The sequence below is a fragment of the Tachysurus vachellii genome, chromosome 13 (genome assembly GCF_030014155.1).
Source record: "Tachysurus vachellii isolate PV-2020 chromosome 13, HZAU_Pvac_v1, whole genome shotgun sequence".
Classification (NCBI taxonomy): Eukaryota; Metazoa; Chordata; class Actinopteri; order Siluriformes; family Bagridae; genus Tachysurus; species Tachysurus vachellii.
Window position 1 is genome coordinate 1087501 of NC_083472.1, and position 25000 is coordinate 1112500.

Sequence of the window (25000 nt, forward strand, 5' to 3'; positions counted from 1 at the left end):
CTCTCTCTGTCTCTCTCTCTCTCTCTCTCTCTCTCTCTATCTATCTGTTTCTCTCTGTCTGTCTCTCTTTCTCTCTGTCTGTCTGTCTCTCTCTCCATCTGTCTCTCTGTCTGTCTGTCTGTCTCTCTCTCTCTCTCTCTCTCTCTCTCTCCATCTGTTTCTTTCTGTCTGTCTGTCTCTCTCTCTTCCCATCTCTATCTCTTTGTCTGTCTTCAGGTTTTCTGATCAGAGAAAGACAAATCAAAAGTGTCTCAATAGAACTGTTTATATCATTAAATCTCTTTCTGCTGCTGCACCTGAGGATCATTTTGAGGAAAACACATCAACAAACCAGAATCATGACGTAACACAAGAAGACCTTAAAGACGCGTTTTCACTGATTAATAAATAATATTTAAAAAAAAAAGCTGAAATCAGATTAGTGGAATGAGATCATGTCTGTGTTTGGAGCTTCGAGGCTTCTTTGTTTTTGATTTTTGTGAAATTAAAGATTAGAGACACATCACTTTAAAATCAACAACACACACACACACACACACACACACACACACACACTCTGTCCTACTGCACTGTGTTTGGTTACAGATTCGTTTGTGTCTGTTGTCTTGTTTTTTGATGAGCGTTTGTTCCTACATCATGTTGAACTTCAGCCAATCACAAGCTCAGATTTATCACATTTTAAAGCTTTAAATTCCTCACAAATGTAATCCTAATCTTTAATATTTGACCCACTGGTTTGACCTTTTAAGCCCACACGACTTCTGCAGTATAACTAGCCTGGTTTATGACTGTGATGTAAACATATTTCCTGTCTAATAAACTAGCATGTGAACTCGCACGGCCACTCGTTTTTCTTTATTCTGTATACATGTATATGATATACTGGATGTTGTCTAAACTTATTGTTCTTAAAATTAATCTGAAATTTTAATTGGATTCAAATTGAAAACATTTAAATCCTAGACACTCAACAGTTTGGGACATATTTTTGTCATGTTTTTATTCATTAATGAAAATAGCGTTACAGTTTGTCACGTTTTATGCAGAAGGATGATTTATAATTTAGCTAGCGCTTAATTTTCATCATGAAAATGAACAGAAATGTCGTAACACACATTTTACTACTTCCTGTTTTCGACTCCGCCCCGTTTTGCTCATGTTTATGAGTAACGTTGAGCGCGCCGGCTAGCCCGAGACGCCGCTAGTGTTAGCCTCCTGATAATATTTAGCCACGTTAGCCTTGTAGCAAAAAGTTACTTACTTAAAAAATAACTTTTCACAGCAAACATTTTTATTTTAGCTGATGGACAACATTCGTGTCTGTTTCCTTCAAGCCGTGACATTTTGTAATGACGCAACAAAGCGCAATATGGAGAAAATCTGGAGCTCCAGGCCTGAACCTGAAGAACAAGCGCGCAGCATCTTATCACACATACACATGTTGCAAGTGTTTGCAAGGCGCATCACCCCCCAACACACACACATCCTACACACACATCCCACACACACCCTTATCCACACTCCCATTCCTATTCCTGCTTACTCGATGCAGAGAGAATTATCTCAAACTACAGGGAAGCTGCAGAAAACATCAGCAAACGTCTCCCTCTGCTTTTTTTTTCTGATTTGAGGAATAAGATTGAGGAAATGAAACACAACGTGAAAACGGCGGACGAAAAAGCCACACACACCTCCTGTGGGGCGAATTTAAAACCTGAGACTTTAAAACGTTAAAGGATCGGTTTGTTTTGCAGAGTCGTCATGTACAAATAAATTTCACACAGGGATCGAGATCGACAGGAATTTCCATCATCACCCAGTAGCTTTAACTGTGTTTAATGTGAGATTCGCTCAATTTAATTCATTCATTCATTCATTCATCTTCTACCGCTTATCCGAACTACCTCGGGTCACGGGGAGCCTGTGCCTATCTCAGGCGTCATCGGGCATCAAGGCAGGATACACCCTGGACGGAGTGCCAACCCATCGCAGGGCACATACACTCATTCACTCATGCACTCACACACTACAGACAATTTTCCAGAGATGCCAATCAACCTACCATGCATGTCTTTGGACCGGGGGAGGAAACCCCCGAGGCACGGGGAGAACATGCAAACTCCACACACACAAGGCGGGGGCGGGAATCGAACCCCGACCCTGGAGGTGTGAGGCGAACGTGCTAACCACTAAGCCACCGTGCCCCAATTTAATTCATGAAAAGAATATTTATAAAGTATATTATATTTATTTTATTTAAATATTTTTCATTTTACTATTGGTTAAAGTTAAATCAGAGAGATCATGTGGTTATCTTTTGTCAGAACAAAATTTATTTGCTGAGCTAGCAGTTGTTTTATTATAAAATAAACAAGACAAATATCTTTCCAAATCACCAACAACATAACTACAGAAACATTGATCTCAGTGTGGAAAGATGATCGCGCTGTAGCATTAAGAGTCTAATTTTACTCTCAGTGTCCCCGCCTCTCAGTGTCCCTGTCCCCGCCTCTCAGTGTCCCTTCCTCTCAGTCTCCCTGTCCCCACCTCTCAGTGTCCCTTCCTCTCAGTGTCCCCACCTCTTAGTGTCCCTGTACCCGCCTCTCAGTGCCCCCGCCTCTCCGTGTCCCTGTCCCTGCCTCTCAGTGTTCCTTCCTCTCAGTGTCCCTGTCCCCGCCTCTCAGTGTCCCTTCCTCTCAATCTCCCTGTCCCCGCCTCTCAGTGTCCCTTCCTCTCAGTGTCCCCACCTCTTAGTGTCCCTGTACCCACCTCTCAGTGCCCCCGCCTCTCAGTGTCCCTGCCTCTCAGTGTATCCACCTCTCAGTGTCCCTGCCTCTCAGTGTCCCCACCTCTCAGTGTCCCTGTACCCACCTCTCAGTGTCCCTGCCTCTCAGTGTTCCTTCCTCTCAGTGTCCCTGCCTCTAAGTGTCCCTTCCTCTCAGTGTCCCCACCTCTCAGTGTGCCTGTCCCCGCCTCTGTGTCCCTGCCTCTAAGTGTCCCCACCTCTCAGTGACCCTTCCTTTCATTGTCCCCACCTCTCAGTGTGCCTGTCCCTGCCTCTTAGTGTCCCTGCCTCTCAGTGTCCATTTCCACTGTCAATGAAATGGCAAACTAAAAAGGACTTTTTTTAATGAAGAATCCTTTATCCTGCGTTGAAATTAAGCTTTAGGCAATTAGCTCCACGGGCGTAAAATCTGGTTCTGAAGAAGGCGGGGCTAATTATTGAGAAGGTAATGAGCAAATATTAGATGAGCTCAGAACTGAAAGTTTTCTTTCCCTTCTTTTGTCTGGGTTTCGTCCGAGTGCAAAAATCAGATTAATCCGTCGTAGTGCTATTGAGTGGAGCGTAACCTTGAGCGAGAGGCATGAGTCAGCAAAACGAGAGAGAGAGAGAGAGAGAGAGAGAGAGAGAGAGAGAGAGAGAGAGAGATAAAGATGATGTATTTTGTCATTAGAATAAAGCTCCAGCAGTGGAAGCACGACCTCCAGAAGTTCTGCTACACGCTCTGGATGAAAATAACGGCTTTTTCCCAGGCAGATCAACTCGTCCTGGTCTCTGATTTACTTCTGATCTGATCTCACACATCTCTCATTGTCCTGCGCTAAACAACAGTGATATTATATAAGTGAAATATGAGTTAAAACTCAGTCGCTCAGTCACGTTCAACCCAAATCTTTAAAGTTTGCTGTATTTTTTTTCCCTTTTAAATTAAGTATTAAAATATCAGAAAACAAGGCTAACAGTTTTATCTGTGTGACGTTAGCTATTCAGATTAAAATAAATAAAATAAAGATAAATAAAAAGCATGGAATTAAATTAAACCCTGATGAAATTTTACATTTTTGATGTTTTTTTTAAATTAGCAAATAGAAAAAAAAAGTCAAAAAAGATTTATGATGTAAAAATGTAGTGATTTTGTTGTCGGCGTAATGAATTATGATGAGCATCAATCTGAATCGAAGCTGAAATCAGAGTTTGTGTTTAATTCATTCATGAAATCCAACAAAATCACATCGTTTACTAAAATTTTAGTTTATGAAATTTGTATGCGATCAAGTGGCTATAAATATTGTTGCTAAAAATCTCTTGTATAAGTCGTGGTTACGTGTCGATGCTAATACACCAGCATGCTAATGCTAACTCTGAAACATGAATATGTGAGTAGTGAAGTCGTTAACTTTTGGGTTAGCCTAAGACTCGTGCCCTAGCTACCTATTAGCTATTCACCTTGCTAATGAAGTAATGCGGATAAAAATATCTTACTAGCTAGCAAGAAAGCGTTGAAAACTCCATCACTTTTAATCCCGGAAACATCTCTCTAACAATCTAAAAGATCTTCTCTTCGTGGCTAGCTGCAAACTCCTCACTGATGAAACTACGAGAACAATATCACACAAAAAAATGTATCAGAAATTTCTAGATTCTAATTTATTACTTATGGCGTATTAGCGATTGGTCACATTATGTTTTATTAACGTTCGCCTTTATTTTGAACCTTTTACATCAGCTCTTTGAGATTAGCTACTTTCTAATTAGATAAGAATTAGATTTTGTATCTTCTGGTAAATCCGAATCTTCCGTTAACACGCTAACGAACAGTGTGATTAAATGAAACTCATGACCCTTCGCATGCTAACGCTAATTCTGTGGCGTGACGGACAGGTGAGGCGTGGCGATGAATGAATGATGGAGGAAGTTTTTAGGATCTTATGTAAGTCCTAGAGTAAAAATCATCTTCCTAGAGCATCTATCACACAGGAACTGATCGTAATTAACGTGTGACGTTTTCTGCTGTAAAACTGTGGTTTCTGTTTATCTCACGTCTACAAAGAGAATGAGATGAAGTTCAATCAATTTAAACAGAAATAAAATGAACATATCAAAATATTTATAGAATTCACTCACTGTAACGGCACATCGAGAAACTAAAGAGGTCTAAATAGCAAAAAAATTAAATAAGTTACCATACAGACACAGGAATTTACATTATATACATTCAGCTTTGATTAAATAAACTCCTTTGCTTTGATTAGTCGAGCTGCTAAGTTCCGCGATCGAGAGAAAAAAAGCTCCGGCTTTCAGGAAGGAAAAGCCACGCTGGGTATCTTCTCTACAGTCACGCAGAAGATCCAGGTTTCTGTCGAAGGATATCGACTCGTAAAACACTGTTTATCCCTCTGTGAGATGACACACTGGAGAAAAAAATAAAGGAAAAAAAATCTAAGCATGAACTTTTACTCTCCATTGAGCAGACAACAAAGGAAAAAGTTTTGTGTTTTTTTCTTTTGTAGGTCTATAAAATAGTTTTTTGGAAAAAAAAAAATAAAAAGCTTAAAAAAAAAAAAAAAGTAATCCAAAGCCATCTCTGGTTCCGGTCCAAACTCCTCCATCTTCAGGTAAACAAACATGGAAAAAGTGCTGCATAAAGACTCCTGTGTGTGGAAAAGTGTAGCAGGCACTTAAGTCCATCCCACTGCTCAGATCTGTGTGTGTGTGTGTGTGTGAATATATATTTGAGAGAGAGAGAGAGAGAAAGAGAGAGAGATGCGGTCCAGGTCCGGTTTCTTTCAGCCGAGGATGTCCAGGTAAACTGGTGCTGCTTTTCCCAAAGCAAACAGAATTTTCTGGATCTCCTTAATGTTGAGCCTCTGCTGAGGTTCTCGCTGCCAGCAGCCCAACATCACATCATAAACCTCCTTAGGACAGACACGAGGACGCTCCAACACACGACCCTGCGTTATACACTCGATCACCTGTCGGGCGGGAGGAGAGAGAGAGAGAGAGAGAGAGAGAGAGAGAGAGAGAGAGAGAGAGAGAGAGAGAGAGAGAGGGAGAGTAAAAGAGAGTGAGTAAATGTACAATACATAAATATACTTATTATACTAATAAACCGATAGATAGATAGATAGATAGATAGATAGATAGATAGATAGATAGATAGATAGATATTTTATGAAGAATACATATTTCATGTCTTCATAGGATGATAAAATCCCTCTTGTGAACACTGACTTTATGTAAGTCAGACAGACAGACAGACAGACAGAAAGACAGACAGACAGACAGAAAGACAGACAGACAGAAAGACAGACAGAGCCTGAGAGAAAGACAGACAGACAATGAGAGGCTCAGAGAGACTGACACAGAAAGACGGACAGACAGACAGAAAGATAGCGAGATGCTCAAACAGAGAGACAGATGGACAGATAAACAGACAGTGAGAGGCTCAGACAGATAGACAGAGAGACAGATGGATGGACACAGTGACAGTGAAAGGCTCAGACAGACAGACAGACAGAAAGATAGCGAGAGGCTCAGACAGACAGACAGAGAGACAGACAGACAGGTAGTGAGAGGCTCAGACAGATAGACAGAGAGACAGATAGACAGACAGACAGGCAGTGAGAGGCTTAGACAGAGAGACAGACAGACAGGCAGTGAGAGGCTCAGACAGATAGACAGAGAGACAGATGGATGGACACAGTGACAGTGAAAGGCTCAGACAGACAGACAGACAGACAGACAGACAAAGATAGTGAGAGGCTCAGACAGATAGACAGAGAGACAGACAGACAGGTAGTGAGAGGCTCAGACAGATAGACAGAGAGACAGATAGACAGACAGACAGGCAGTGAGAGGCTCAGACAGATAGACAGAGAGACAGATAGACAGACAGACAGGCAGTGAGAGGCTTAGACAGATAGACAGAGAGACAGATAGACAGACAGACAGGCAGTGAGAGGCTTAGACAGATAGACAGAGAGACAGATAGACAGACAGACAGGCAGTGAGAGGCTTAGACAGATAGACAGAGAGACAGATAGACAGACAGACAGGCAGTGAGAGGGTCAGACAGATAGACAGAGAGACAGATAGACAGACAGACAGGCAGTGAGAGGCTTAGACAGATAGACAGAGAGACAGATAGACAGACAGACAGGCAGTGAGAGGCTCAGACAGATAGACAGAGAGACAGATAGACAGACAGACAGGCAGTGAGAGGCTCAGACAGATAGACAGAGAGACAGATAGACAGACAGACAGGCAGTGAGAGGCTCAGACAGATAGACAGAGAGACAGATAGACAGACAGACAGGCAGTGAGAGGCTTAGACAGATAGACAGAGAGACAGATAGACAGACAGACAGGCAGTGAGAGGCTCAGACAGAGAGACAGACAGTGGGTTTTTTAAGTTTTTGAAGTGTAAACACAGATTTGTTTTTTTGTTCAGAAGAAATTGAGCAGTGTTTACGGTCGTGATGATCGTGTTCTCTCTGTGTTCTACTTTATTACAGTAAACACGGTTAGAAAGACACGGCGTCGTGCCGAGTGTCTCTGTGGAGAGAGCTATTACAGCGCTACCTGCTCATTTCATCCCTCCACTTATTCCCTCGCTTCAACACATCCCTTTTTCTTCACTAGTTTCACTCTCTCCTCTAATAAAAACAGAAGCTAGTCCTGATAAAACACGCTAACTTCACTGGATTTTTTCTTTTTTTTTTTTCTTTTATTATCTCAGAATTTACACATCAACCCTAACCAGGCTAATGATGCTAAAGTATTAGTCATGCTAGCAGTACATAATAAATATAATACACTTACAACTGCTGCAGGAACCAAAGCATGCTAATGATCCCAACCTGGATTTTACTCATGGTTAGCTATGTTAGCATGCTTGTTATAGCTAATCCACTTAGTAGCCAATATAAAGGGAAAAAAGGAGCAAGCTAACGGCTGTTGGTAAAAAGTCTGGCTTAATCGCTGCCTTTAGCGATTATAATGTTTACATGTTTATTTTGAGTAAATACTTTTATGTATGTGTGTAATCAAGTTCATAACATATGGAACATGTTACACGGAGCAGCTCGAGCGCTTCAGTGCTACATTTCTGTCAAGAGGAAGTCAAGCTGGTGCCAGGACACGTCATGCGTTCCTCATTATGTGCGGTTTGACTCGGAGCTATTGTTGCCTTAACACCCGTGGCTCGTGTCACTTAATTGCTCCGTTCCTGTCATCTCGGCTTAAGCCTTAATTGATTCCACTCCTGGTTAAATACGCTAGCCATGGGCTACCCTTAAAATAGAGCCTCATCATAATTCTCGCTTGGCGTCTGATGCTCGGCTCGGTGGGATTTTACTCGGTGCACGTGTGGTGTCAGAGCAGAGATAATGGAAAATAAGTGGGACAAGACGATGGGGAATTTTCTACCACACGGCAGGAAGGTGGACTCCATGCTACGCTAACGTGTTCCGGGCTGAAGCAATCTCTTCGGGTTTGATTATAGTAACGAACGGAGCATGGAAACGATCTGAAATTTGTGGAAACGTGTCAGGGTCTAATTTATTTTCTTCACGTTTTCAATTTACAATCAATTTCTTACTAGTTACTGCTGTAAAAGATTTTAGGTGTAGAAATGATTCTCCCAAATACAAAACACGAGGTTTAAAAATTAAATCTGAAACAGAACTGATACTGTGGGACTTAGACAGGAATTCTGGTCACTGACTGATGATCCAGAAAAACTCTTATTTTTATAGCAGCTGTAGCCATAACAAAGCACACACACACACACACACACACACACACACAAACACACACGCACACACACAAACACAAAGCACACACACACAAACAAACACACTCACACACACAAACACAAAGCACACACACACACACAAACACACACACACACAAACGCACACACACAAACACAAAGCACACACACACACAAACACAAAGCACACACACAAACACACACACACAAACACAAAGCACACACACACACAAACACACACACACAAACACACACACACACACAAACACAAAGCACACACACACACAAACACACACAAACAGACACACAAACAAACACACACACAAACACACACACACAAACACACACAAACAAACACACACACAAACACACACACAAACACAAAGCACACACACACAAACAAACACACAAACACACACAAACACACACACAAACAAACACAAACACACACACAAACACACACACAAACAAACACACACACAAACACAAACACACAAACACACATACAAACACACACAAACACAAACAAACACACACAAACACACACACACACAAACAAACACACACACACAAACAAACACACACACAAACACAAACACACACAAACAAACACAAAGAAACACACACACAAAGATTTGGGATTTTATGATATAATAATTATAATGTTTTCCCAGCAGTACTAACATTGTTCTGAAACAATCAGCATTTGTTACTATTTCGTTATCATGATTCTTATTTAATTGTTTTGCCTCTGAACGCCGTGTTCAGCCCCTGAATGCTAATCGATTATTTCTTGTTTAAATGTGAAATCGTTGATTACCTCTGGGACACGGCCTGTGTACAACGCTGTCGTTAAATAAATAACGTAAATAAACACATTCATTAATTTTTACATTTTCTTTTTATTGTGCTGTAGTGCAAAAGAAAAGACACCTCCTGGAAATAAGCAATAATTCTGCAAACGTATTAATTTATTTCTACAGGTAAGGATGGTGTAGTGTTCTCCTGTGTGTACAATCGCTGTGGATTCTGATTGGTCAGAAGCTGTTAATTATATTAATTATACCACACAGACAGACACATAGTGTTTAAAGTTACAAGCTTCAGGATCTTCGTGAACATTACATCCATTTTTTAGACAGCAAAGACGAATGTTTTATGAAGTGTTCACCTCGTTATTGGCGAGCTGGAACCACGGTTGCTTGCCGTAGGTGAAAATCTCCCATAGGATGACGCCGAAGCTCCACACATCGCTCTCGGTGGTGAATTTACGGTACATTATGCTTTCAGGAGGCATCCAGCGAATCGGAAGCATGGTGTGACCTCCGACCTGTTCGATCGTGCAGGAAAAAGAGGGTCAGAGAGCAACCTGACTTGTGTTAACTGTGGCTGTGAATCATTTAACTGCTCCTGGCTGCTGAACATGGGCTTCAGTGGAACATGACAAAATCCCGTTTATGAAATTTCATTACAACAAATGTGAAACTGCATTAGTTTTTCTAATTACGGCAGGATGAATTAACACCCATTCACAACAAGTGAAGGCAATTATTATATTACGCTGGTGGCACTGAAACATTCTCCCATTTCTGTGTTCAGTGCTTGATCTATTCCACTTAAAATTCCCTAATATTTTTTCTTCTATTTGTATTACAGCAGAATGCTCATTACTGACTCCTTCGAGTTTTACAGAGAAAATCAATTAAGATAAACTGGCTATTTTGTGCTTGTTGTGTTCTCATATACTGTAGATGTGAACAAAGTTTTGGTTGTGGTCTGGGTCACAACTAAAGGCTGTACCTCAAAAAACCCTTTGACGGTAAATAACATGTATTAATTTAACAAACATGGTTTCAGAATGATGAGAGTTAATGGCAGACTTTTTCATATTAGAGGAGCAACAAAGCAACATAGAGACCAGAGTATCGGCTCCTACGAATGGTGGGAGCATAAAAGCTTCGAACGGTGGAATATAGGACAGCAAAGAACATAAGACTTTATATAGATGACATTCAGGTCCCTAGAACAAGGGTCTGTAACATGGACCACTGAGAACAGAGAACCAATGGAACAAAATACTACAGGAACTAAAGTACTTGAGGGTAATTGTTCTCTGGGAACATCAGAACCTTGAATATGGAAATATGATCCTTAACATCCTTAACCTGGGAACACAGGGTCTTGGGGTTACAGTACATTGTGAACATAGGTCCCTGGTCAAGCTTTGGGAGTACAGAACCTGTGGAATTAAATACCATGGAAAAAATAGCCAATAAGAAAATACAGCCATGGGGACATAAGGCACTGCCTTATGTATATAAAAGTCAAGAAAGACAGGATTCTGGTGATAGTGAGAATATCAGACTGTGGGAATAAATGATCAAGACTCAGAAAACATCCAATGCTGAGGACATATAAGCCATAGACATAGGACCTGGGAACCTAAGACTTCAGGAACAGGACACTGGGAATACAGAGTTCACTGGGATATGAGATTGTAGGATACCAGATTCTATATTCCAGGTGACCAATGTTACATAAAAGTCTGGTAACATTTGATCCTGGGAATGTAGGACTCTGGGAATGTAGGACTCTGGGAATGTAGGACACTGGGAATGTAGGACTCTGGGAATGTATGACTCTGGGAATGTAGGATACTGGGAATGTAGGACACTGGGAATGTAGGACTCTGGGAATTTAGGACTTTGGGAATGTAGGACTTTGGGAATGTACTGTAGGACACTGGGAATGTAGGACTCTGGGAATGTAGGATCCTGGGAATGTAGGATCCTGGGAATGTAGGACTCTGGGAATGTAGGATACTGGGAATTTAGGACTCTGGGAATGTAGGACTCTGGGAATGTAGGACTCTGGGAATGTAGGACTTTGGGAATGTAGGACTTTGGGAATGTAGGATCCTGGGAATGTAGGACTCTGGGAATGTAGGATCCTGGGAATGTAGGACTCTGGGAATGTAGGACTCTGGGAATGTAGGACTTTGGGAATGTAGGACTTTGGGAATGTAGGATCCTGGGAATGTAGGACTCTGGGAATGTAGGACTCTGGGAATGTAGGATACTGGGAATTTAGGACTCTGGGAATGTAGGATCCTGGGAATGTAGGACTCTGGGAATGTAGGACTCTGGGAATGTAGGACTTTGGGAATGTAGGACTTTGGGAATGTAGGACGCTGGGAATGTAGGACTCTGGGAATGTAGGATCCTGGGAATGCAGGACTCTGGGAATGTAGGACTTTGGGAATGTAGGACTTTGGGAAATTAGGTCTCCAGGAAAATGTGGCTTTGGAAATATGGGTACCTAGGTAGGACCCCAGGAAATATAGAACCTGGGAACATAGAATCCTGGCTACTTAACCTGTTGGGAACCCTGGAAACAAGACTGACTGTACATCAATGAACAGACTGATTAAGAGAGAGAAAAGGAGAAAAAATACTAAACAAAGGAGTTTCACAGTTTCCGAGCGCTGAGAGCCAGAAATGAAGTGATGCTTCTGGACAGATACTAATCGAATAAAACAATGTGGCTTTAATCATCACTGCACCAGACCGGATTAGTCTGAAGCCTGTTTCCTCTTGGTGTGGATGAAAGTGTTAATTATATCTGTGGCATGATCAGTGACAGTGATGTTTTGAAGATAGCCACACCGTTATTGTGCCTTTCATCTCTTAAGTGGCAGCTGTGTGCTGATTACACAGCTCATTAGTGCAGTTCACAATCAACAAAGGGTTCACACACACACACACACACACACACACACACACACACACACACACACACACACACACACACACACACACAATCAGTTAAAGAGAGTGTTGAGTCAGTGTGACAACAGATCTATTCAGATCTATAGAATCTGCTATTTATTAATACAATTTTGCTATTAAAAATCAAATAATCAAGTAGAAATAAACAAAAAAAAAAGATTGTGTTTGTTATAAAGATGGATTAAGGTGTGTGTCCCTGTCTTCTCTTGTCTTTGTCCCAAACCAGCATAGGAATTAGTACACATTAGTAATAGGACAAAAGACCTTGTTGTGAACTCAGGAATGAGGAACAGCTTTAGTTCCATGAAAGAAACCTTGAAACCTGAAGTGCCAAGAACAAAGAGCCTTGGTAACATGGGACCTTTGAAATGTAGGGACTCTGAAACACATGATCATTAGGAGTTTCATCAGACCTTTTGAACATAGGACCTGGGAACCTACTACACTAGTGACATCAGACCAGGGATCCTAGTATTCGACCGACACCAGACCTTTAGAACAGAAACGTTTAGGAACTCATCATTTAAACAACATTTAGTTAATGTGCCAAAGTACCTAAGGATTTTCTGTGGACCAGGAACTTTTCGATTCAGCTAGTTGTGTGTAGCTAACATGAGATACTAAAACTTGTTTTAGGTCATTGATTCTATTTCCTCGATGTTTTCTGCTAGCAGGAAGTTCTGCGAGTTCTACCAAATTGATGTGAGGAAACAAGGGAACAGGGCCAGTGCGATCATCAGATACGCGTCCCTGCTCTCGGTTCACAGTGATCCCTTCATCTCAGGAGACAGCTCATAACGGAGATGCCAATGAGGTGGAACAAACAGACATCAGCTCTCTTTCTGCCACCATATTTCTCCTGCTCGTCTCTCTAACTGCCTCACATGGACATGTACCAAGTGTGATTTTGTACACTAGTCAGTGATTTTTTTTTTGTTTGTTTGTTTTTTTGCTATTCAGAGTTTACGTAATTTTTTTTTTTACTTTTTTATTTATTTATTTTTATACTTTTTTCTAGTCAGTCATCTAGCTGTTTGTTAGTGTGTCTTTTAGATTGTTTCTGCTTGGCGTTTCTGTAGAGATCATTTTATCTTTTTACTACTAAATACTTTAGCTTTTTTTGCTAGTGAGTGTTTGCGGCTTTCAGTAGAGAAATATTTGGCTTCTTGCTAGTCAAAGGTTTGACTTTTTCCTAATTGTTTTGATATTTTTAGCAGAGCTGTCAAGTGTCACGCATTAACGTGACAGTCCCTCATTTGGGTCTTTTCTCACGTTCTCCCGTCACACATCGTATTTCTCACACAGAAAAACCTTTGGACTATTTATCATATATTTAATAAGCCGCAGCGCACAAAATGTATCAGTCCGCACCGCTGTCTCTATGGAACCGGGCAGGAATCAAGCGCGTCTCCTCTGGAGCTCTTAGTCGATCCTGACACTTATCAGCCAATCAAAAAAGAGGCTACACAATAGCCAATCAGAAAATAGCACTATTGTATCTGGGTAAGATTTAACGCAACAAACAATGAAAAGAAAAAAAAAACACGGTTTGAACAAAACCTCAACACGAAACAGCTTGTCTCTGGACGGGACATTGTCCTCAATCATGACCCTAAAAATGTCTGGGCTTGTGCTGGACTGTTTTATATGGGAGCAACATTACAAATGATAAAGGAGTCCAAAAAGGTAACAAACACTTACAATAAACACCACCAGCCATAATCTCTCTCTCTCTCTCTCTCTCTCTCTCTCTCTCTCTCTCTCTCTCTCTCTCTCTCTCTCCCTCTTTTCTTTGGTGGGGTGGTGCTGGTGGGTTGGAAATGTCACTCTTACCTGTCTTCAAAACTTGAGAGCCCTGTTTTTCTACTGAGCATTTTGGCTTAGCAAGAGTTTTAGCCATTTTGCTAGTCGGTGTTATGGCCTTTTATTGAACATAACCTTTTATATTAGCTAGCGTACTTTTGCTAGTGACTGTTTTGTCTTGTTGCTTGTTAATATTAATATATTTTGATAGTGTTTTATCTTTTAGACAGTGATTATTTTATCTTTTCTTTACTGAACAATGTGGTTTCTTGATAGCTTGGATTTTGCTAGTCAGTAGTTTGTCTTTATGCCAGTGATTGTTTTGTCCTTTTGTAATCAGTATTTTTGACCTGTACTAAGTCAGTTAAGGAGAAGAAATCATTAACGTCACCTGATGAGCCAGAGGAGAAGATTACATGATGATTTTAACAATCTACGTGAGGCTGAAACTGTGAACGTCATGAACAGGATATCTGTGTTTACTTGCACAACTTCTTATGATACGATATTATATAAAGTGCACAGCATATAGAAAGTGAACGGATTGGTTGTTGTTTTTTCTGTTGCTTATTAAAAACGTCGTTTTATTTTTGTTAGCAAGTGTTTTTTCAGTGTTTGAGTGTTTGTGGCAGCACATTGTGAAGGCTAAATGAATGGATTAGCTTTTTATTAATCTAATTCATTTGTGCCTGGCTATCTCCCAGCAGCTCCTTCCTGCATGGAACAACACGGTGCAGATAAATGCAGCGGGGGGCGTCGGCGGGGGACTCGTCTGGAAACAGAATTACGGACGACGGGGAAGGTGACAAGCAGCGTCAATGCAATCTGGAAAGGGCAGCGTATTGAAAGGCAGAACAATTAGAACGCATTTGACATGCTGAGAACAGGAAGTGAGTCATGCTGCAATTGTGTCGCTAAATCAATAGCATGGCTAATCTGGTGAATGGCTCATGGGAAAGATGACACACACACACACACACACACACACAGAAAGACTAATAAAATGTTGCCAGCTGAAATTCATCTTGAGCTGAATTTTTAGAAACATACATAAACTTATATTCCTGGTTCTCTGGTTCTCTGGTTCTTCCAAGGTTCACATGTTTCCAGAGACTTGTCTTCTAGCATCCGATTTTTCCATGATCTAAAGTTTTCCTCATATACTCTGTTCTGTATTATATTCCCAGGGTCCTGCATGAGTCATTTTTATATCCTACAGTACATTCCCAGCATCTTTCCAGTATTCTATATTTCTTGAATCCCATATTTTTCCAAGCATTCTGTTGTCCAATGTTCCCAAGTTCTTGATGTGATATTGGATGTGAGACACTTATATACCTTTTAGAGGCTCTTATAGTTTTCTACTCAGAGTCTGAGGGCCTTTTTACACCCGGTCACTTCATGTGTTTTCTCTGATCCGATAGCTATCTGATTTGTTAAAACTGTTCCATTTACATTACTCACTTACAGTACTCCCGCCCAAAATGCAAATATATTTTACCTTATTTCCGGGGTAATTGAAATGGAACACGCTTTGGTGTATGCGGTTTTCAGAACGTGATCAATATATGTTTTATGAAGCTTTTGTTGGACGCTTTCATCGCTCCAAAGAGCAATAAGCGCCTGCGTTTCACGAGTGCTCCAACCCTGCGTGTCGTTGTTTCATTCACGATGTACATGCGAGTGACGTACTTCCGTTTGGGAGGAGTATAGCGCTGACGTATGTGGCTTGAACAACCACATTCATTTACATCTGTCCAGTTTCATCTGAAACGCGTCCCAGACCACCTCCTGAAGGGGTTTGTACCACCGGATTTATATCCGTCTCCAAAACGTTTCGGAGGGCATTTAGACCTGGTCTTTTTACCATCGGGTAGATATCAGATCACAGAAAACACATGAAGTGACCAGGTGTAAAAAGACCCTAATACAGTATTCATTCATTCATTCATTCATCTTCTACCGCTTATCCGAACTATCTCAGGCGTCATCGGGCATCAAGGCAGGATACACCCTGGACGGAGTGCCAACCCATCACAGGGCGCATCACACACACACTCTCATTCACTCACACAATCACACACTACGGACAATTTTCCAGAGATGCCAATCAACCTACCATGCATGTCTTTGGACCGGGGGAGGAAACCGGAGTACCCGGAGGAAACCCCCGAGGCACGGGGAGAACATGCAAACTCCACACACACAAGGCGGAGGTGGGAATCGAACCCCCAACCCTGGAGGTGTGAGGAGAACGTGCTAACCACTAAGGGCCCCCCTCCCCCCACGATATTCACTTGGCCTTATTTATCAACAATATATTTCCTGGGTCACAAGTTCTCAGGATCTTCACTTTTAGGGTCTCGTCAATATTTTTATGGTTTCCATCATTATTTTATGCTCCAGGTTGGAGGGACATGTTTCCAAGTCCCTCTGCTCTCATGTTCTTTATGGTTCTTTGTTCTCAGCACCTTTGTTCTTTTAGTTTCATGATGATTCCATTCTTTGGCTCCAGAAATTCCCAGAATTCCATGTGACCTGCACCTTTAACAACAGTTACGGTTCAGTACAATATAAAATACAATTTATTAACATCTATCTACATTAAAATACATATTCTTGTTTTTTATATTTTCTTTACAATGAAGTTTTTTAAGTTAGGATTAAATTCCTTATCGCTCTATACATCGACCCCGTAGCTGTTCTTTCTGTTAACGTTCTTTCTCTCGCTCCTGCTTGTTTCCCTTCTTCTTTGCCCGTTGGATGTGCAGCGTGAGAAGAAGGGAAGTGGTGATTGATATGAAGTGTGACGGCAGCGTTGTCGTTGTGCGCATGTTGGCTGTAATGTGGGTTAATTGAACTTGTGTCTGAGCGCAATGCCGTGTTCAGTCCTGAAATCACTGTGACAGCTGCAAAAGGCTCGTTTAATGCAGCAGCTACGGAATCGTGTCGGATTCACAGAGATTCCTAATTACATCTGTTTGTTATGTTAAAAATCAGATTGCTGAAGGAAACAAACACACAAATTCACAACCCACTTGATTTCCTCAAAATCAACCTGGAAAGATAAATTATGTAAATTATCATTTAGTAAACTTTACTCCCACTGGGTTAATCTGTGTCTCTCTATCCTGTGATTGATTATTATTTTAAAGTGTTTTTCTTTTTTCTTTTCTTAACAGAACTGATTTCACTATTGTTCATAATTAAATCATAGTTCTGTTAAGAAAAGAAAAAAAGACCTTAAACAGGAGAAAAAAATCAAGTTGTTAGAAATGTGTTTAATAAAAATAATATTAATATTATAGGAATAAAATAATATTCCTTTAGCAGACTTTACTCAAACACAAGACTAATAAAAATAATAACATTTTAAACATTAAACATTATTTCATTGCGAATGTGAGATAAATATTTCAATAAAAAGAAATAAATAAAGAGACAAACAAAAAGAATAAAAATAAAATAAAAAATTAAATATGGATGAATAAATAGATGAATAATCAAAACAAACACAAATAAATATGACTTAATTACTCAAGAAATGACTGTGTGTAGATTTATATCAGTATAATAATAATAATAATAATAATAATAATAATAATAATAATAAAGAATCTTTACTGTTGTGTTATTACAAATAATAATACTAACAAACATTTAGCTAAAATGTTATTATCTGTTCATTACTTTAAATTATTTATTAATGTTTTAACATAATCATATAAAACTATGAAATATAAATCTTATTAATTTTCAGTTAAATGAGTGAATATTAAAAAAAAGCTTAATTAGTTTTATTTACCTTTATGTAAGTCAGTATCTCTATGAATTATTTATTAGTCATGAAATAACGTTTTCAGCATTTCATTTGAATGCAGTGTGTGTGTGTGTGTGTGTGTGTGTGGGTGTGTGTGTGCGTGCGTGTGTCCGTGTGTGTATGTGTGTGTGTGCACGCGCGTGTGTGGGGGTGTGTGTGTGTGTGCGCGCGCGCGCGTGTGTGTGTGTGTGTGTGCGTGCGTGTGTGTGTGTGTGTGTGTGTGCGCGCACGTGTGTGTGTGTGTGTGCGTGCGTGTGTGTGGGTGGGTGTGTGTGTAAGGGCATAAACAGAGAGATCTGCTACACAAAGAGCCACAGGCTGCGTTTATGAGAGGATATTCCCGTCTGTCCCAGAGAAATGAAACATGAGGCGAGTTTAGGCGAGTAATTATCAATCGATCAGCGTTTCACTGCCCAGATCCAGAATGAATGTGGACTGTGTGGCCATGTGAAAGTTTAATTAATCACCTCGTTCTGCTCATGGCGTCTTTATGGGAGATAAATCTGAGTTCCAAACCCATTACAGAGCGAGGTGTGTTGCAGTTTAGTTCAGGTCTGCTGCAAAGATAAATAACATGCTGGGGAAAGAAATGCAGCATGATATTTCTTTTTATTTGAAGCAGAGCTAATAGAGTTCACGAGCAGGTGTAATAATGCAGACAAACACTTCGTCATGACGCTGAATAACACAAGACTTTATGGTATAAAATAATGCTGACGTTGTTGTGATGCACACGTTCTGCCGTTGCTGAGAAACTACATGAAGATGAAGATGAAGATTCAATTGTATAGCGCTTTTAACAATGGGCATCGTCTCAAAGCAGCTTTACAGAACACTGGTTCCAGGGTCCTCTGTCTCCCTTGGAGGGATCTATCTGGCTCTTCACCCGAGGAACCCATAATATTGGTCTAACTGAATCTAAAGAATCGTTCAGGGTTCGTTGTAGCCTGTTACAAGATTCTGTACAGAAGAGTGTAGTGTGTAGTGTGTAGTGTGTAGTGTATAGTGTGTAGTGTATAGAGTGTAGACGGCAGTTTATAGAATGTAGTGTGTAGTGTATAGACTGTTGTGTATAGAGTATAGTGTATAGACTGCAGTGTGTAGTGTATGGAGTGTTGTGTGTATAGAGTGTAGTTTAGAAAGTGTAATGTGTAGTGTATAGAGTGTAGTGTGTAGTGTATAGAGTGTGGTGTGTAGTGTATAGTGTGCAGTGTATAGAGTGTGGTGTGTAGTGTATAGAGTGTGGTGTGTAGTGTATAGTGTGTAGTGTATACAGTGTGGTGTGTAGTGTATAGTGTGTAGTGTATAGAGTGCGGTGTGTAGTGTATAGAGTCTGGTGTGTAGTGTATAGTGTGTAGTGTATAAAGTGTAATGTGTAGTGTATAGAGTCTGGTGTGTAGTGTATAGTGTGTAGTGTATAAAGTGTAATGTGTAGTGTATAGACTGTAATATGTAATGTATGAAGTGTAGTGTATAGACTGTAGTGTGTAGTGTATGGAGTGTAGTGTATAGAGTGTAATGTATAGAGTGTACTGTGTTGAGTGTAGTGTACAGTGTGTAGTGTATACAGTGTAGTGTATAGAGTGTACTGTGTTGTGTGTAGTGTATAGAGTGTACTGTGTTGTGTGTAGTGTACAGAGTGTAGTGTATAGAGTGTAGTGTATAGTGTGTAGTGTATAGAGTGTTGTGTATAGTGTGTAGTGTATAGAGTGTACTGTGTTGTGTGAAGTGTACAGAGTGTAGTGTATAGTGTGAAGTGTACAGAGTGTAGTGTATAGTGTGAAGTGTACAGAGTGTAGTGTATAGTGTGAAGTGTACAGAGTGTAGTGTATAGTGTGAAGTGTACAGAGTGTAGTGTATAGTGTGAAGTGTACAGAGTGTACTGAGTTGTGTGAAGTGTACAGAGTGTAGTGTATAGTGTGAAGTGTATAGAGTGTACTGTGTTGTGTGTAGTGTATAGAGTGTAGTGTATAGTGTGAAGTGTACAGAGTGTAGTGTATAGTGTGAAGTGTACAGAGTGTAGTGTATAGTGTGAAGTGTATAGAGTGTACTGTGTTGTGTGAAGTGTACAGAGTGTAGTGTATAGTGTGAAGTGTACAGAGTGTAGTGTATAGTGTGAAGTGTATAGAGTGTAGTGTATAGTGTGTAGTGTATAGTGTGTAGTGTATAGTGTGAAGTGTATAGAGTGTACTGTGTCGTGTGTAGTGTATAGAGTGTAGTGTATAGTGTGAAGTGTATAGAGTGTAGTGTATAGTGTGTAGTGTATAGTGTGAAGTGTATAGAGTGTAGTGTATAGTGTGAAGTGTATAGAGTGTACTGTGTTGTGTGTAGTGTATAGAGTGTAGTGTATAGTGTGAAGTGTATAGAGTGTAGTGTATAGTGTGTAGTGTGTAGTGTATAGTGTGTAGTGTATAGTGTGTAGTGTATAGTGTGTAGTGTATAGTGTGAAGTGTACAGAGTGTAGTGTATAGTGTGTAGTGTATAGTGTGTAGTGTACAGAGTGTAGTGTATAGTGTGTAGTGTATAGAGTGTAGTGTACAGAGTGTAGTGTATAGTGTGTAGTGTACAGAGTGTAGTGTACAGAGTGTAGTGTATAGTGTGTAGTGTATAGTGTGTAGTGTACAGAGTGTAGTGTATAGTGTATAGTGTACAGAGTGTAGTGTACAGAGTGTAGTGTATAGTGTGTAGTGTACAGAGTGTAGTGTATAGTGTGTAGTGTATAGTGTGTAGTGTACAGAGTGTAGTGTACAGAGTGTAGTGTATAGTGTGTAGTGTATAGAGTGTAGTGTACAGAGTGTAGTGTATAGTGTGTAGTGTACAGAGTGTAGTGTACAGAGTGTAGTGTATAGTGTGTAGTGTATAGTGTGTAGTGTATAGTGTGAAGTGTACAGAGTGTAGTGTATAGTGTGTAGTGTATAGTGTGTAGTGTACAGAGTGTAGTGTACAGAGTGTAGTGTATAGTGTGTAGTGTATAGAGTGTAGTGTACAGAGTGTAGTGTATAGTGTGTAGTGTACAGAGTGTAGTGTACAGAGTGTAGTGTATAGTGTGTAGTGTATAGTGTGTAGTGTACAGAGTGTAGTGTATAGTGTATAGTGTACAGAGTGTAGTGTACAGAGTGTAGTGTATAGTGTGTAGTGTACAGAGTGTAGTGTATAGTGTGTAGTGTACAGAGTGTAGTGTATAGTGTATAGTGTACAGAGTGTAGTGTATAGTGTGTAGTGTATAGTGTATAGTGTACAGAGTGTAGTGTATAGTGTGTAGTGTATAGTGTGTAGTGTATAGTGTGTAGTGTACAGAGTGTAGTGTATAGTGTGTAGTGTATAGTGTGTAGTGTATAGTGTATAGTGTACAGAGTGTAGTGTATAGTGTGTAGTGTACAGAGTGTAGTGTATAGTGTATAGAGTGTAGTGTACAGAGTGTAGTGTATAGTGTGTAGTGTATAGTGTATAGTGTACAGAGTGTAGTGTATAGTGTGTAGTGTATAGTGTGTAGTGTATAGTGTGTAGTGTATAGTGTATAGTGTACAGAGTGTAGTGTATAGTGTGTAGTGTATAGTGTGTAGTGTATAGTGTACAGAGTGTAGTGTATAGTGTGTAGTGTATAGTGTGTAGTGTATAGTGTGTAGTGTATAGTGTGTAGTGTACAGAGTGTAGTGTATAGTGTATAGTATGAGATTCCCGACTCACCCTGTAGTAATCAGTACTGTAGATGTCTCTGGACATTCCGAAGTCTCCGATCTTGACCAGCAGCCCGTTCCCCACCAGGCAGTTGCGTGTTGCCAGATCTCGGTGTACAAAGTGCTGAGACCCCAGGTACACCATACCTGCTGCAATCTGAGTGGCTATGTGCAGCATCTGGGACAGACCCAGCTCTCCGTTCGTCTGCAGCGGCTGTCCGTCAACCAGGATCATGGCGTCAGGGCCGTGAGCTCTGTCAGAAAACACAACCAGCATCACTTCATTATGACACGTGATGATGGATATTTTCAAACGGCTGTTGAAGACCTACTTATTCAGGAAACACTTCAACTAGCACTTCTTTCCTTATCTTTTGTATTTAAAAAAAAACAAAAACAACCTTTGACACTTTTTCATTGTAACTCTGAACAAATGTTTTAAACTCATGGTATCTTAAGTATGTAACTTAGTGATCCAGCATTAATGTATTCAATGTTAGAGATTTAAGCACTTATGTACGTCGCTCTGGATAACGGCGTCTGTCACATGATGTAAATGTAAATGTAAATGTTCGGTGTCTACACTGTGTCTACGTTACTGTAAAAATTTCTGTAGGTTACTACCGTGAAACACATAGCAATGTAGCTTAACCTATACACTTAGCCACATAGCTAGACTGTGATTGGCTGGCACTATTTTGATGACATCATAATGTTGCTCCTGAATACGGATCCAAAAGAATGGAGAAAAGTATTCATTTTATTGCTGAACTTTGACACTAGCACAGCTAACCTAGTGAGTGAAAGCTAACCTAGCGAATGAAAGTTAGCCTAGAAAATGAAAGCTAACCTAGCGAGTGAAAGCTAACCTAGCGAGTGAAAGCTAACCTAGCTAACCTAGCGAGTGAAAGCTAAACTAGTGAGTGAAAGCTAACCTAGTGAATGAAAGCTAACCTAGCGAGTGAAAGCTAACCTAGCGAGTGAAAGCTAACCTAGCGAGTGAAAGCTAACCTAGCGAATGAAAGCTAACCTAGAGAATGAAAGCTAACCTAGAGAATGAAAGCTAACCTAGAGAATGAAAGCTAACCTAGCGACTGAAAGCTAACCTAAAGAATGAAAGCTAACCTAGCGAGTGAAAGCTAACGTAGCAAATGAAAGCTAACCTAGCGAGTGAAAGCTAACCTAGCGAGTGAAAGTTGTATTTATTTTATTTTCTTAACCTGATGGAATGTCTTTATCATATTTAAACTTTTCTGCATGTTTAATAGAAAATATTTAATTAAATAATAGCATAATTATTAAAATCTATAAAATGTATTTAATACATAAAAACGAAATATATGAAATATAAAATCTAATTAATGTTACATTGATTAATGTTTAACAAAATGTGAAATCAGTGTGAATATAACATGAAAATAAAACACAGTGTTTATATAACGCCTAAGAAGCTAGTGTTGGTCCTGCAATCAGCCAATCAGAACGCAGCACACTCTAGTGACTGTAATGAACATGTGGAACATCAGAAAGCTGAACGCTTGATGGTTATTGTAACGCTGACGGCGTTCATCATCCTCCTCAAACGGCCTGCATTCCCGTCACGAACGCTCTCCATCATGCAGAACCGCCGCTCTGTGCCAACGCAGCAGCATGCAGGAACTCGAGGGGACCCGGGAGCATCGCTCTCAGCTGTGTGTGTGTGTGTGTGTGTGTGTGTGTGTGTGTGTGTGTGTGAGATCTGGTGTCATCATGTTATCCTCTTAATCCAGGCAGTGGGAGTTGCAGAATGATTCGTGCTCCCAGGACGGGCCTTGTCAGAACCGATGTACGCAGTGTATCATCTCGTGTTCTGTTTCTTGTGCAGTTCCTCTGCAGAAAGCTTTTACCTCATCCATCATGCTCTGATCACTCGCGCCGGGGAGAGAGAGAGAGAGAGAGAGAGAGAGAGAGAGAGAGATGACAGGAAATGAAATGCACTCCTTCGTCTTGTCCCATTTCTCGTCACCATCGGTACAACACAGAAAGGCCGCAGTCGGTGTCAGATTTTCATAAAAGCGATTAAATATTACACGTGAAAGATCACAAGAGCCGAGCGGATCACACCCACGGCTACGAGTGCGAGTGCAAATAAACACACGGGAGAGACGAGAACGCTCACTGGGGCTCTGGATAATAAAGAAGGGATGAGCTTTTAGGTCATTACTCTAAAGCAGCTATCAGATTAAGCATCCACGGAAGTCTGCTGGACTCAACACACCGTTTGATGAAGCGTTCAAGTTGTGTTACGGAGGCAGGAACTCAGCATAACTTACTTAGCGTACTGTATTTAGTACTGATATGATCCTAAACTCATCTGATTTAAGACTCCATCATATACTCCAGTGTAGATGTTCATAGTTTAGTAGATGTTTATGTTCTTTATCAACAAATATGACAGGCTAAAAAAGTAACGCTGCTCGGTAACGTCTCCTCTGATCGGTTGCAGCTGAGATCCGTGATGTTCTGGATCTCAAACGGTTTCTTTATACGACAGCAATTTCACTGAATTAGATAATAAAACTCTCTCAGCTTCGTCTTTGATACAATAAACGGATCCTTCATAACATCTCTGGAGAAGTTCACAGGCTGGAGAGGTTTAGATGAAAAATCTTCATTAGGACGATCATTAGGAAGTTTATCAGTTCTGAACGATTTGGAACCTTTTGAAACCCAATATTTTTATTTTATTTGTTAGATTTATTGAGTTGAGGTTGGTCCACAGAAAGCTGAAGATCTTGAGCGAGGTACGTACCTGAGGAACTTGTTGAGATCTCCATGCTTCATGTATTCGAACACCATGATGAGCGGATCTCCGTCCACGCAAACGCCGTAGAACTTCACGATGTGCTCGTGCTGCAGGTTGGTGAGGAGCTCGGCCTCGCGCTGGAAATCCTTCCTTGCCGCCAGCGTGGGATCCTTCAGAGTCTAAACACACAACACGGACGATGACATGCTACAGTGCTGAGGAACCCTAGAAGGAGTTTCCAGTTCCTGCACTTTGTATCAGCAAAGATGTAACGCTACATTAATCACCGTCATAGTTTTTAACCCTTTATAGTTACATTTTATACTGAAAGGTTAAAGATTCAACTGGAACTGAAGACTCTTTCTATACGTTACAGAAATAAACACATTTCTCCTTCACCGTTTCTACGACTTAACACGTCCCTGAGAACCAGTCGTTGCTATAGAAACAATAACAAGCGCATTAATATAAATCTGATCTACAGTCAGAGCTGCTGATAGAGAGAATTAATCACCACCTGAACACCAATTAGAGAGCAGAACTAAGGTGGAGATTGAAAACCGATGTGTTTA

The 25000-nt window shown here is 40.5% G+C and overlaps 1 protein-coding gene across 1 annotated transcript in view; it reads right to left on the minus strand.

The window, feature by feature from the left end:
- Window positions 1-5522: 5522 nt before the first annotated feature.
- The window catches only part of ntrk3a (neurotrophic tyrosine kinase, receptor, type 3a), a 182828-nt gene continuing 163350 nt past the window's right edge, over window positions 5523-25000 (minus strand). Inside the window, exons 14-17 of the mRNA XM_060885033.1 lie at window positions 24435-24607; window positions 21654-21897; window positions 9727-9885; window positions 5523-5754 (exon numbers count right to left, since the gene is read on the minus strand). Coding sequence (XP_060741016.1) covers window positions 5569-5754; window positions 9727-9885; window positions 21654-21897; window positions 24435-24607 — 762 coding nt within the window. The 3' untranslated portion in view covers window positions 5523-5568. The remainder of the gene's footprint in view (window positions 5755-9726; window positions 9886-21653; window positions 21898-24434; window positions 24608-25000) is intronic.